This window comes from Papio anubis, chromosome 12, assembly GCF_008728515.1.
Source record: "Papio anubis isolate 15944 chromosome 12, Panubis1.0, whole genome shotgun sequence".
NCBI lineage: Eukaryota > Metazoa > Chordata > Mammalia > Primates > Cercopithecidae > Papio > Papio anubis.
Window position 1 is genome coordinate 23,822,053 of NC_044987.1, and position 13,447 is coordinate 23,835,499.

Sequence of the window (13,447 nt, forward strand, 5' to 3'; positions counted from 1 at the left end):
TCTTGTAACCACTTCATTGAAAATGTATTATAAATTATTCTAATTAACTACAGGGATTTTTTTAGTGCATCTCTCTTAAAATGAAAATTTTATAAACATTTTAATAAATCCTGTGTATTTTCTGTTTTCAGCCAAATTGTTTTGGAAATTAGCAAGTTACAAATAATAAATGAATTAATATTTTGTAACAGCAGTACAAATTAGGTTTTTAATGCACTGCTTGACATACAGAAAAATAAGGTGGCCAGTTTATGGCTATTTCTTGCCATAAATGCAGGCATGAGGACTAATTGTTTCACCAATGTTTCAAAGATCTTCTTGGGCCAAGGTAGCCAACCCTGTTTTAGTTTACTCTTCTAGGCACTGAAGATAAAAACACTGAATAAGACACTTGGCCCATGATTAGTGAAAAATGGTCCTTTTATCACAAGTACAGAAGCTCCCATAAATTATTTTTCTTCTAAAAAAAAAAGGATACATGTGCAGAATGTGCAGGTTTGTTACATAGGGATATGTGTGCCATGGTGGTTTGCTGCACCTATTGACCCGTCCTCTAAGTTCCCTCCCCTCAGCCCCCACCCCTCAACAGGCCATGGTATGTGTTATTCCCCTCTCTGTGTCCATGTGTTCTCAATGTTCAACTCCCACTTATGAGTGAGAACATGTGGTAGTTGATTTTCTGTACCTGTGTTAGTTTGCTGAGGATGATGGCTTCCAGAGAAGCTCCCATAAAATTTAAGAAATAAAATAACAAAAGGTTCTGTTTGGTTTTTATCTTTCTAGATATAACAATAACTTTAAGATAAAAAATAAAATTAAATTAACTGATATGTGGACAGCAAGCTGTGTGGATGAAGTGGGAGAAGGCAACACCAATGCCATGAAATCCTTTGTTTTGGGCTGGCCCACGGTGAACTTTGTGGCCACTTTCAGGTAAGAATCACAGCTTGTCCTCTATTTACCTGGGTTAGCTACTATGATCATTTCTAGGGCTGAGATTTAAAAAAAAATAATTATCAAATGTTATTCATCTAATTTTTAAGAGGGAAGTATTTTGTTCTGATTGTGTATTAAGTCAGTAACTCATCTGTTGACACATACACCCAACCAAAATACTTGTATGCCATATATTTCTCCCAATGGGCTTTTGATTAAAATATGTGAAAATTAATGGTAAATATTGGGAACTCTTGGGATCATTTACCTTGGTTTGACTTGTTATTTTTGTGGGAAAAAAAAAAAAAAACAGGAACTTCCAGGAATATGGAAGGGGAATAGAGTAGTCCCGTCTTTAGGAACCCCTCTTCAACATCCTCTTCCTTAATATGTAGGTATTTGTTTTACATATTGAGCTTTTAAGTCTTACCAGTCTTTTCAAACCACTGAAAAAGACCTTCATGGAAGCAAATTGTATAGTCCAATTAAGTTTCAGTAAGTGGTTTATACTCCCGAATTTTTAAATAGTGTTTTATTATACAAATAAAACTAACGTCATGAAATACTGGTTACTTAAATTGTGTAGCAGGTTTTCAGTTGGTGTCTATAGAGATGTGACAACGAAAAGCAAAGGTATCATTTTAAGGAGTCAGAGCTTCCCAAGACTTATTCCTGTGCTAGGATGGGGTTGGAGAATGTATGAATGCAGAATATTTGTCCTCTTCTAATGAACATGCTTAATTGGCACCGTCCAGTTCAGAGTGAACAATCACAGTCACAACCTGTGATTTTGAATAACTGTGTCCCAACCTCTCCAGTATTTGTTTTACACTTAAAGTTAGTGTTCATCCCATGCACATGATGCTTTTTATTTTGCTTCTCTTCTTGCTACCACAAAACTCCTAGGACATCATCCTAAAGCCAGACAACTAAAATTTTCCATGATGTTAATCTATTAAAAGATAGGCATGTCATTAAATTCTATTATGTATTATTTGGCCTACCACAAGATTTTAAGAACTGATTTGGAAAAAAAAAAAGTGTTTGTTTCATTCTCAGCATATCTTTTCCATGACAGATTTCTCTAGATATTATCATTTCCTATTGCTTAATCTCCTTGGAGTTACAGGTGAAAGGACGTAATTTTAAGTGAGGGTATGACTACATGACATTTTTAATCAAGGAATTTTCGTGAAACTTCTTTTATCTTAAGAAGAGGGGAAAATGTGGAAACAAGTTTTACCTATATTATATTATTCAAACTATGGTTCTTTAACCAAATGATCAAGGTTAATATCACCAGTAATGTCACGTAGGTAAAATGTACTCCTTGGTATATTGTGATGAGAAGAACAATTAACCTTGTGATCTTCCTTCCAAAAACCTTTAACTCCAGTCTAATCATGAGGAAATCATTGAACAAACACACATTGAGATACATTATGCAGGATACCTGACCAGCACTCCTTAAAATACTCAAGGTCAAAAAAACAAAATCAGAGAAAGACTGAGAAATGGTCATAGATCAGTTACTAAAGAGATAAAATAATTATAAGGTGGTATTCTAGATTAGCTTCTAGAACAGAAAAAGGACATTAATGGGAAAAATGGTGAAATCTGAATAAAGTCAAGAGTTTGATAGTAATGTACTAATATTAGTTTCTTAGTTTTGACAAATGGGCCATGATAATGTAAAAGAATAATATTAGATTCCTCTAAACTTAAACAGCATCAGAACTATGTAGGGAATCTCTGTATTATCTTTGTAACTTTTATGGAAATCTAAAATTTCTGAATTTATTTTTTTTAAAAAGTGAAGTGTTGAGGAGTTCTGCCTCTGATATGTCAGAGTGAAGTCTTTTGGAGAGGAATTTAAACTTGGAAGTAGGCACAAGTACTGGGTGAGTTTCCTGTTTTTAAAGCCTTAGCCTGAGGGCAGGTACAGTTACATCATGGTGTAGGACAACTAAAACTGGCAGAAACAGTCTTTCTGAGCTGAAGAACCAGAGGACAGAAGCCATGTCATCCACAGCTATTGTGGGATGATGGGGAGAATCTCAAAAAGGAAAGTAGCAGAGAAGGCAAGCTCCAAATTCTATGTATAAACACTGCCCAAATCTCTGACTGGTCACCAAACCCCACATGCATGAGATAGACTGAAAGCATATTGAAGCTAAGACTGAAAGCGTTGAACTGAGCTGCAACCCATCACAGATGAAATAGAGTTTGTAGCATCATCTAATCAAGTTAGTTTCTGCTAAAACAAAAATATCAACACCGTTCCACAAATATAACAGAATACAGTCTCTGAAACATTTGGAATGTCCAGAATACAATCTAAAATATCTTGACATATGAAGAACAAGGAAAAAGATAATCAACAGAGACCAATCTTAAAATGATTCATATGTTGAATTACCAGAAAAGAATTTTAAAACAGCTTTCGTAAGTAAGCATGGCAGGTAAAAGGAAAATTCAATTTAAATTAATAAAAAGATAGTAAATATCAGCAGAGAAATAGAAAATACTGAAAAGGGCCAAATGTAAATTCTAGAACTGAAAACTACAATATTTTAAATAAAATATTTTCTGAGTGGCCTTCTTTGCAGAATGGAAATGAAAGAGGAATTGGTGAACTTGAAGGTTTATCAATACAAATTGTCTAATCTGAGGAACAGAAAAAAAACAAAGATTTTTTAAAGGAAAAATGTGTCATAGACTTGTGGGAATGTATCAAAAAGTATAATATACATCTCACTGGAATTACAGAAAGAGGAGAGGAAATGGGGCTGAAGAAATAGTGCTTAAAAACTACCCGAATTTGGTAAAAGGCATAAATATTCAGATTCAGCAAGCTCACTGAACTCTAGACAATGTGACTATTAAGAATTTCTTAACTATACCTGGTCATGTTATAAACTACTATAAACTACCATAAATCAAAGATAAGAGAAAAATCTTGAAAGCAGTCAGATAAAAACAATGTATTACAAATAGGAAAATGACAATTTGAATTATTATGGCCCTTTCATTAGAAACTATGGAGGTTAGAAGACAGTGGAACTTTATTTATTTATTTATTTATTTATTTATTTATTTATTTATTTACTTATTTTTGAGATGGAGTTTTGCTGTTGTTACCCAAGCCATAGTGCAATAGCATGATCTCAGCTCACTGCAACCTCTGCCTCCCAGGTTCAAGTGATTCTCCTGCCTCACCCTCCTGAGTAGCTGGGATTACAGGTGCGCACCACCACGCCCAGCTAATTTTTTTGTATTTTTAGTAGAAATGGGGTTTCCCCATGTTGGCCAGACTGGTCTCAAACTCCTGACCTCAGGTGATCCGCCTGCCTTGGCCTCCCAAAGTGCTGGGATTACAGGAGTGAGCCACCATGCACAGCTGACAATGGAATATATTTTTTAAAGTGTTGAAGCAAAAACCTTTTAACTTAGAATACAATATTCAGCAAAAATATTATTTAAAAATGAAGGTAGAGTGAAGATTTTTTTTGAAAAAAACTATAATAATTTATTACTAGCAGAATTGTCTTACCAAAAAAAAAAAATGTTAACACAAATTTTCACACTGAAGAGAAATACAAGAGGGAAGCTCAGATCTTTAGGAAGGAGTGGCAATCATTGGAAATGTTAGGGAAATCTAGGTCATGATTCATTTAAAATTCCATCGGGTAGCAGGTTAAAGAAGCAGTCTCTCCAGTTACTATAATAACTGTTTTTTGTAAATGTAGCCAGCCACAGTGGCTGGTGCCTGTAATCCCAACTGCTTGAAAGGCTGAGGTGAGAGGACCACTTGAGGGGAGGAGTTTTGAGACCAGACTGGTCAATATAGCAAGATTCCATCCCTACAAAAAAAGTCAAAATATTACGCAGGCATGGTGGCATACACCTGCAGTCTCAGCCACTTGGGAGGCTGAGGTGGAGGATTGCTTGAGGCCATAGACCTAGGCATTATAGACCCCATCTCTAAAAAAATGTTTAAATTAGCTGAGCATGGTGGTACCCATCTGTAGTCTTAGCTACTTGGGAGGATGTGGCAGGAGCTTTGTTTGAGGCCAGGAATTCAAGGCTGCAGTGAGCTGTGACTGCACTACTACACTCCAACCTGGGCAATATCTCTAGCCTGAGCAAGACTTGGTCTCAAAAAAATAAAAATAAAAAGTAAAAACTAATAGCATTGAAATCTAAGACTGACAATTGCCAGAATCTTTGAAAAACTCTCCATTGAGTCAAATTGAGGAAAGAGCAGACAATCAATGTGAACTTTTCATGCTTTACTTGAAAACAGGGTAGTCACATCCCAAAAAAGCCCAAAAGGAATTTCATCTCTATCACTACACATACTCTGATTCACCAACTTAGGATCTATATCTACCAGAAAAATAGGTGCTGCACCTTGATTTTACAAATAATGGTACTATGGAATGGGAAAATTATTCAGAAAACACAGGAAGTACTTGAATCTGACAGTAGTCTGTCTATAAGAATCAGAAAATAATATGTTAAGTACCTACTGTGAATCTTAGACTACAAACTCAGGTATGCATGTTTATTTATAGATCAAATTAAAACTCATCTTAAACCCCCATTTTGCCAGGCTGGTAGGAAATCAGATTTTCTTCTTTATTGGAACTGCTGTTTTTGTAAGGTAGAACTATAATACAGGAGATTTCTAAGATGCCTCCAAAACAGACAAAGGGCTTCTGACTTTAGTCTATTGTGGTCACTGTTGACATTTTTTTCTATGCTCAGAGTTGTCCCTGTATATCCAGAGATGTTCTGCTTCTTTGCCATAAGGGGCGGGCAGAGGGTGGGTGGAAGATATCTTTGCTGATATAAAAACTTTGGTGCCTAGGACCCAGCCTCCCTAATGACTCCTTAAAATCATTTCCTCTGGGTTCTTTCTGTTTCCTTCGGGCACCTTAACTGAGTGACATATGGTTCCCGGCTCACTGTCAGTGATGACAGGCCTCTATCTCCTCCATAATTTGAGAGAATCTTCTAAGCTGCCATGCCCTTTTTATTTTCCAAGATACACTGCTTTCTCCTGTCTTGGATCTTACTATCTTTTTAAGGGGTTTAAGTATTTATAAAACCCAGAGATAGCCATTGACTTTGAAGTACTTCTATTTTTAGTCCCTTAAAAATGCCTGAGATTCAGAATTACTAAAGAGAGGGAGTCCTGGATTCAGGTATAGAGCAGGGGGGAAAGGGAAATATATAAGAAGATTACACAAATTCATCTCCATATGTTAACCTGACACATTTCATAATTTATATTTTGAAGTAATATATGCTATATATTCAAACAAGGGAACACAGCAATGAAAATGAATTGGCCGGGCGCAGTGGTTCATGCTTGTAGTCCCAGCACTTTAGGAGGCCAAGGCAGGCAGATCACCTGAGATTGGGAGTTCGAGACCAGCCTGGCCAACATGGAGAAACGCTGTCTCTACTAAAAACTACAAAATTAACCAGGCGTGGTGGTACATGCCTGTAATCCCAGCTACTCGGGAGGCTGAGGCAGGAGAATCGCTTGAACCCAGGAGGCGGAGGTTGTGGTGAGCCAAGATTACACCATTGCACTCCATCCTGGGCAAAAAGCGTGAAACTCCGTCTCAAAAAAAAAAGAAAAAGAAAAAAAACAATTATCTAAAACTACATATAGTAATATAATTAAATATTATAAACATAATGTTCAAAGAACCCAGACACAAAATAGTATATACTTTATGGTTACATTTATATAAAGTACCCAAACATGCAAAACTATTCTATGCTATTGGAAGTCAGGATAGTGGAAACTACTGCCTGGAAAAGAACATAAGGGACCTTCCAAGGTGATTTTCTATTTCATGATCTGGGTGCTGGTTTATGTGAGTGTGTTCAGGTTGTTAAAATTCTTCAAGCTGTACATGTAAGCTTTGTGCAGTTTTCTCTATATATCTTTTATTTCAGTTAAAAATTTAAAAAATACTAAGTGTCTTAAAGGGGCAATTTTCTTTAACTGCTTTGAAAAACGTTAGCAGGTCTGAAGCAAACCTCTTATCTATTTCTCAACAGATTTTTGCTAAATAAATCCAAGACTTGACATAAGTGAACCCAGAAAATCTATTTTAGAAAAGAGAGTACATCAAAAGATAGTAAGGAATTGTGAAAGATGGAAAATGTATGCTCAATGGTAAAAAAAAAAAAAAGTTATACACTTTCTGATGGCCAATCCTGGCAGATTGCTTATGGAGAAAATTGCTAAACAACAAAGTTAGTGAATAAATGTATTTTTGGAAATAATAAAATAACTAGGATTTCCAACATCTCTAAAAAGATTAGAAAATTAGCCAGGCCTTGTGGCATGCATCTATAGCCCCAGATACTTAGAAAGCTGAGCCAGCATGATCTCTTGAGCCCCAGGAGTTCAAGGCTGCAGTGAGCCATGATCATGCCTCTATACTCCAGCCTGAGCAACAGAGCAAGACCCCTGTCTTTAAAAAAAATGAGAGAGAAATATGATTTTAAAAGTTTGTTAGTGACAAGACTACATAGGAATAAACTTTAAGTTATTTTTAATCTTAAGAATTAATAGTGAAATCAGCATAAAAATTAATGCTAATTTAGTTGCAAATTGATCTTAATCAGACGGTTATAGTTATTAAGAATAAGTTTTCAACTAACAAATTTACTAAATGATAACCTTGCTGCATGTGATTTTTAAAAATGTTTCTTTTCCTAATAGCAAACTGGTTTCTAGGCAAAGAGATTTCCATCCACATGCCAAATTTCTCTTAATCTCTGTATTCTCAATATTAACCATACTTTCTATTTGTATGGCCGTTTGAGCTACAAAAATACTAACCCAGTTTCATAGATGTAGAAACTGAGGCTTAGAGGTTAAATGACTTGCCCATGATTGTCTAGCTTGCATATAATTTTGAAACCAAGTGTTAGATTCCAAATCAAGTACTCTTTCCACTATAGGAACTCTCTCTCAGTGATATGATACCACTTGTAAAAAAGCAGTAAAGTAGAAAAGAGGGTTTGTCTTATATCCATCCAAAAGGATTTAATAAAACTACATTTGACTGTAGTTTTTCCAAAGGGATATTTTCACTGCAGAGTTCTCCAGAACACAATTATGCCAAGGTTGCAGCTTATGTGTGCAACTGCATTAGTAACAACAGGCTATTGACATTTTCATCTGGATTGACAATCCTAAATCTGCTAGCATAGGTATTTTATGTGGTTTAATTTTTCTCTCCCATTTTCTTTGATTGCAGTTCTCCAGAACAAAAGGACAAATGGCTCTCTCTCCTTCAGAGGTATTTTTTCAGTATTCATATTTTTAATCTTTAACCTTTAATAAATGAATTAAGACATTTTCTGCAGAGATGTGCCCCAAATTATTCCCCTTCTCCTTAGTCGAAATTGTTCATTTGTCCTCTAAATAAGCTGCTGTTTATATTGTACACTAGCTACTTACTTGCTATAAATAATGTTCTCTCATTACATGTATTTCTTAACTTTCTAGGAAGGAGAACATTGAGGTCTAGTTACATCATTTTAGACAGAAGTTAGTCAATAATCTCCTCTCTTTTTCCATTGTCTCCAGCCTACCAATTGGAGCTAACAGTTTCCTCAAAGTATGTATTAAGTTTCCATAAATGCAGGGTTTTCTGCTAAGCACCTCAAAAATAATGGTAGTTATTATCCCTACCATTGAGCATGCAGACTAGAATGATTGATTTAGGCTCATCTGTTAGACTTACAGTCCTTCCCTCCCTCCTGTCCTCTCTCCCTCTCCACACAATAGGATAACCAAGATTTACACCCTACTGGGGAGTTAAATGAGAAGTACAAGGCCATTGCTTTGGTTTGACCTTATAAAATATTTATTATATATGTTCCTATACTTATCAGTAAGGTGCTAGACCTGTCCAAAGAAGACAGGGAAACTTTGAGGGTAAAACATTACCCAGAGGTGCCCTAACCTGGTTGTGCTTCTCAAACCTCACTTGACCTGGATGTCCTATTTTTTTGTGCCCATGCCTAATGTCCTGAATTTTTTTATTCTCTTCCAACCCATAATGTAATCTGACTTTGCTGAGTCTTCTCATCTATCTTTTTAAAAAATAGCATATAAGTATATTGGAAATATTAGCAAAATAGGTTGATTTTTAAAATAAGCCATTAGCGAATTCCATCTGACTCAGTGTTGTTTTGGGTTGTTGTTGCATTTGATTAGATACATCAATCTAGAGAAAGAAAAGGACTATCCGAAGAGCATTCCCCTCAAAATCTTCGCCAAGGACATTGGGAATTGTGCCTATGTAAGTGTTTCTAAGCCAGAAAATTAAATTCCAAGTCCCTGCATAAGATAGAACACTATGGATAAGAAGAGAGACAGGCAGGCAGGAAGGCAGACTGTGTATGTGCTATGAAAGGTAGGCATTTAGAAATACCACGGGGAAAATCCTTTTTCCTGGTTATATGTATGTCTTCATATATATGAAAAATAAGCCCTAGAGACAATGAAGCAAGAGAAATTCATATGAACTACAGTATTTAATATTTACGCTTGGAAAGAACATTGCTTGTGAGATGTCTCTTTCCTCCCTCCGGTATGAATATTTCTCTGAATCTTTTCAATAGCAGCTGCAGAGGCTTGTAGTAAAGCTGTTTCCACGGGAATATTTCCTATTATTATTAAGCAATTTTTTCCCAACTTGTCACTTCTTAAGCAGAAAGTGGTTTTGAAAAGTTCTTCATTCTTTAAGTTTTTAGGGATTGAATCCCTTAGGTTCACAGGAGGATGATCTAGGAGAGGTGACATTTTTAAAGGATCAGCACTTTACTACTTCACAGTGTCTATCATATCAGTCACATAAATGCTAAGTCTTTAACCCCAGCTATTATGTATAATTTGATGACTGAAATCATAGTACAAGAGATAAATGTTATCAATTATGAAAAATATGAAAACTTGTGAATATTTTGATACTGTCAATTGTCATACTTCACAGCAGCTCTAGATCACACAGAATAGCTTTATTTGTATGTGGAAAAATATGTAGTGCAAAATAGTTATGTTCTGGCCAAAAGCAAAAGTTATGCAAATGTTCTGACCAACTCCTGAATGCCAGATGTCACTGCTTGAGGGAAATACTCAAATTTTTATAGTATGAGACTACAGAGATCTGTAGCAAAGTAAAACAAAACAAAACAAAAACCCTGTTTTTTTCTGTCTGCTTTGATTCAGTTGTGGCAGTTGGTTACATTGAGGATTTCCTGTAAAATCCCTTAATTTTTTTTAACACTTTCTTTTCAGTATATGGAAAGTGTGTACTTGAGAAAGGACTGATGTCCCACTGTCATTTTGAAAGAGAAGATAAGAGATATGGTCAGGTTGGGTGCTCTGTTTTTATCACTAGTACCCTGGTTAAGTCAAGAATGATGTAACATACTCTGTCCTTTGCTCTCTAAAGTAGCTTTCATAACAAGACTCTCGTTCAGGGAGCCCTGCCTCCAGAGCGATTCCCCCAAATAGGAGTGCATGTGTGGGAAGCATTCTTTATCTTTGCCCTCTAGTTATACACACCTTGTCAGTAAATTATGCCAATATGGAACAAAATTGCCACATTTTCAGTTTTGTCTGTTATTTGTTTACTAGCCAAAGAGTTCTTTCTGCTGAAATTCACTTGTTTTGTATACTGGAAAAGCATGTAGGAAAAAAATATACTTTCTATAATTATATTTTGAACATATATGCCTAGTATTAAGAAAAACTATTATCTTAGAAACCAGGTTATTGGGAGGATAGATTCTTCACGTTACAAGACTTCATGGGAGAGTTTCTTTAAATTAAATGGAAAAAATTTTAGACTTTTTAAAAATCAGAAGCCTTTTTAAAAATTATCTCTCAAGTTAAAGCCCAGTATGTCATATAACTATAATGCTCTGGTAGAAGACAGACACTGGGTTGAGTGCTCCAAAGACTCCCTGTTTCACTCAGACAATTTTGCACAATCCTTGGGGCTACCAGGAACAGTTTGAAATTGTGCATTTAAAATGCTTTTTTAAATTAAAATTCAATTAAACAATTTTTAGAGGCAATTCATCATATCAAATAATTCACTCAGAGAAATTCTATTAATGAAAAGATAAATAATGAATTATCAGATTTCAGTTACCTATATTTTTGTATCATTTTTGTATTTATGCTACTTTTTTATGCCATTTAAGCCTTCTTTATCAGGGACACAGCCCTAATTGCTGATTTAATCTTATAATTCTCATGTGTAAAACCTATGTATGTATCAAGTTTTTTTTACAACATAGCATTTATATTTAAGTAATGCATTTTGGAATTCAGCAATCTCTATAGATATCTCAGAATCTTCTTAACTCTTTTACTGTTTGCTGCAAATTGTCTATTTTTAAGTAAAAGTATTCAGTATAGTTTAGCACAGAGCTTTTATAGATATTCTGTTCATTGGCGGAGTTGATAATAGAATTGAGCTTTCTAAAATTTTCAATTCTTTCTTCTAGACTTATTTTTTTATGTCCTCCAGAGATTTCAACAATTAAAATCTTAGTGGCCACAGTGTGTGACACATGGAAAGTTCCCAGTAGTGACTTTTAAAAATTCAAAACTTTAAACATCTTTTGTAACCAGTTATTATCCTAATTCTACCTAACCTGACTTTATACCATGCAAAGAAATAAAACCCTGTATTGTGAAAACACTACTAAGGAAGAAATAGAGATTCAGCTCTTGCCTTTTTTTAATTACCCATTGCCTTATGGAAATACAATTATGGAAATAAGACAGAGGACCAACCTCACTGATTTATTTTTTTAATTGGGAGCTGGGTCCATGTACTCTCTCTGAAATATATGTAGTCTTTCTTATTTGCTTAAGTTTTTATATTCTGTAAGCCATGCATCCTTTAAGAGAAATGTTTTATTAGAGGGCATAATTTATAAGGAAATGAAAGCAAATTATAATCAAAGTTTTATGTTCTCCCTAAATCTTATGCTTTACTCTGTCCACACTTGAAATCAAGATTTGCCTTTCAATAATCATTTGACAGTGACTATTTGTTAACCTGTTTTAAAATTCATTATTTTATAGCTATATTTCTTATTTTTTTCTACAGTCTAAAACTATAACAGTAATGAATTCAGATACAGCGAATGAAGTTATCAACATGTCATTACCAATGCTAGGGATAACTGTAAGTTATTCTGCTAGACATTCTTAATTAAAAATAAACTTTGATTATTTAAATTTATGTAAGTATTTTCCTTCCATCATAAGGCAGTTGATTATTAGAGATACCAAAGTCATACTTTACTCCCCAAAATATAGAAAATAAGAACATTAAAGCTTTAATATGATTAATATATGGGTGGTGCTGTTCTCCTATTTTAAAATCTGTGTGATCTGAAAATTATAAGATTGGACTATAATTTTAAAGTGACAACATGTATTTTATTATGTATGCTGTATTTATATATAAAAATTTTTTTGGTATAAAGTTCTTAATAAAGTGTCATACTCCTTCTCTCCTTGCTACTGGTCACAATTTGACTTTTCCCTCATATAATTATCCTGTTATTATCCCAAGACTCGGTCAGTCTTAGGATGATGAGTTCTGAAGAGTTTGTTCTGTGGTAGAATTTTTACATAAAACCATATTGGCTGGCTACAGGACCTAAGCATGATATGGTTAATACCTCTGATAAATTGGTTAGTAAAAAGACAAGTTTTGAATTACATCATGGATTTGGAGAGCTTTAGTGTGCACACCACATTCTTCCCTGTTTTACTTTTAGCTTTGTATCTTTCTCTTTTCTGTGATAGAGGTGAATTTTTGAGAATTTTAGGAGTGGAGAAGATTAGAACGTTTGAGGATGAGGTAGAGGAAGGAGAACTGGAAGATTGTCCTCATCACCTTGCTACCAGTTGTATAAACACCACACAATGAGTACTTTCATTAAAGGAATGACTTTCAAAAGGATGATAACTAAAGGAAGCACTTAAAAACACCATTCCTTCAGTGAGATTCTCTGTAAATATGAAAGTACATTGTATATAAGCAAATCTAAATACAGTTAATAATACTGTGGAATACTATGGCATGTCTTAAATATGTGTCATGTGACATCATTCAAGGAGCACTGTTTCCAGAGCAATTCATGACACATATTTAAGACATGCCATAGTTTGATTACTTGTGTTTAGATTTGCTTATACACAGTACTATAGTAAGCCCTTTAGAACTCAGGACAACTAGAATTTGGGATAATCTGATAATTAGTTAAATTTAGTGATATAAATTTGATTACATTTAAAATATATGCACCGGGTAAAGTAGGCACCTCCATTAATTTCTAAGCTATATGAATATATTTTGGAAGAAACTAGATAGTTTTAGAGGTATGTAGCGGAATTAATGACAGGATTCATTCTCTTATCTATGCTTTTCCTTTGGAT

The 13,447-nt window shown here is 34.6% G+C and overlaps 1 protein-coding gene across 3 annotated transcripts in view; it reads left to right on the forward strand.

The window, feature by feature from the left end:
• ARHGAP20 (Rho GTPase activating protein 20) overlaps window positions 1-13,447 on the forward strand; it is a 123,264-nt gene that overhangs the window by 79,503 nt on the left and 30,314 nt on the right. For 2 of the 3 annotated variants that reach the window (XM_009187226.3, XM_003910665.3), the window contains exons 4-7: window positions 784-933; window positions 8,229-8,270; window positions 9,194-9,278; window positions 12,108-12,185. In XM_009187226.3, coding sequence (XP_009185490.2) covers window positions 784-933; window positions 8,229-8,270; window positions 9,194-9,278; window positions 12,108-12,185 — 355 coding nt within the window. The other variant, XM_009187228.3, reaches the window with a different exon arrangement.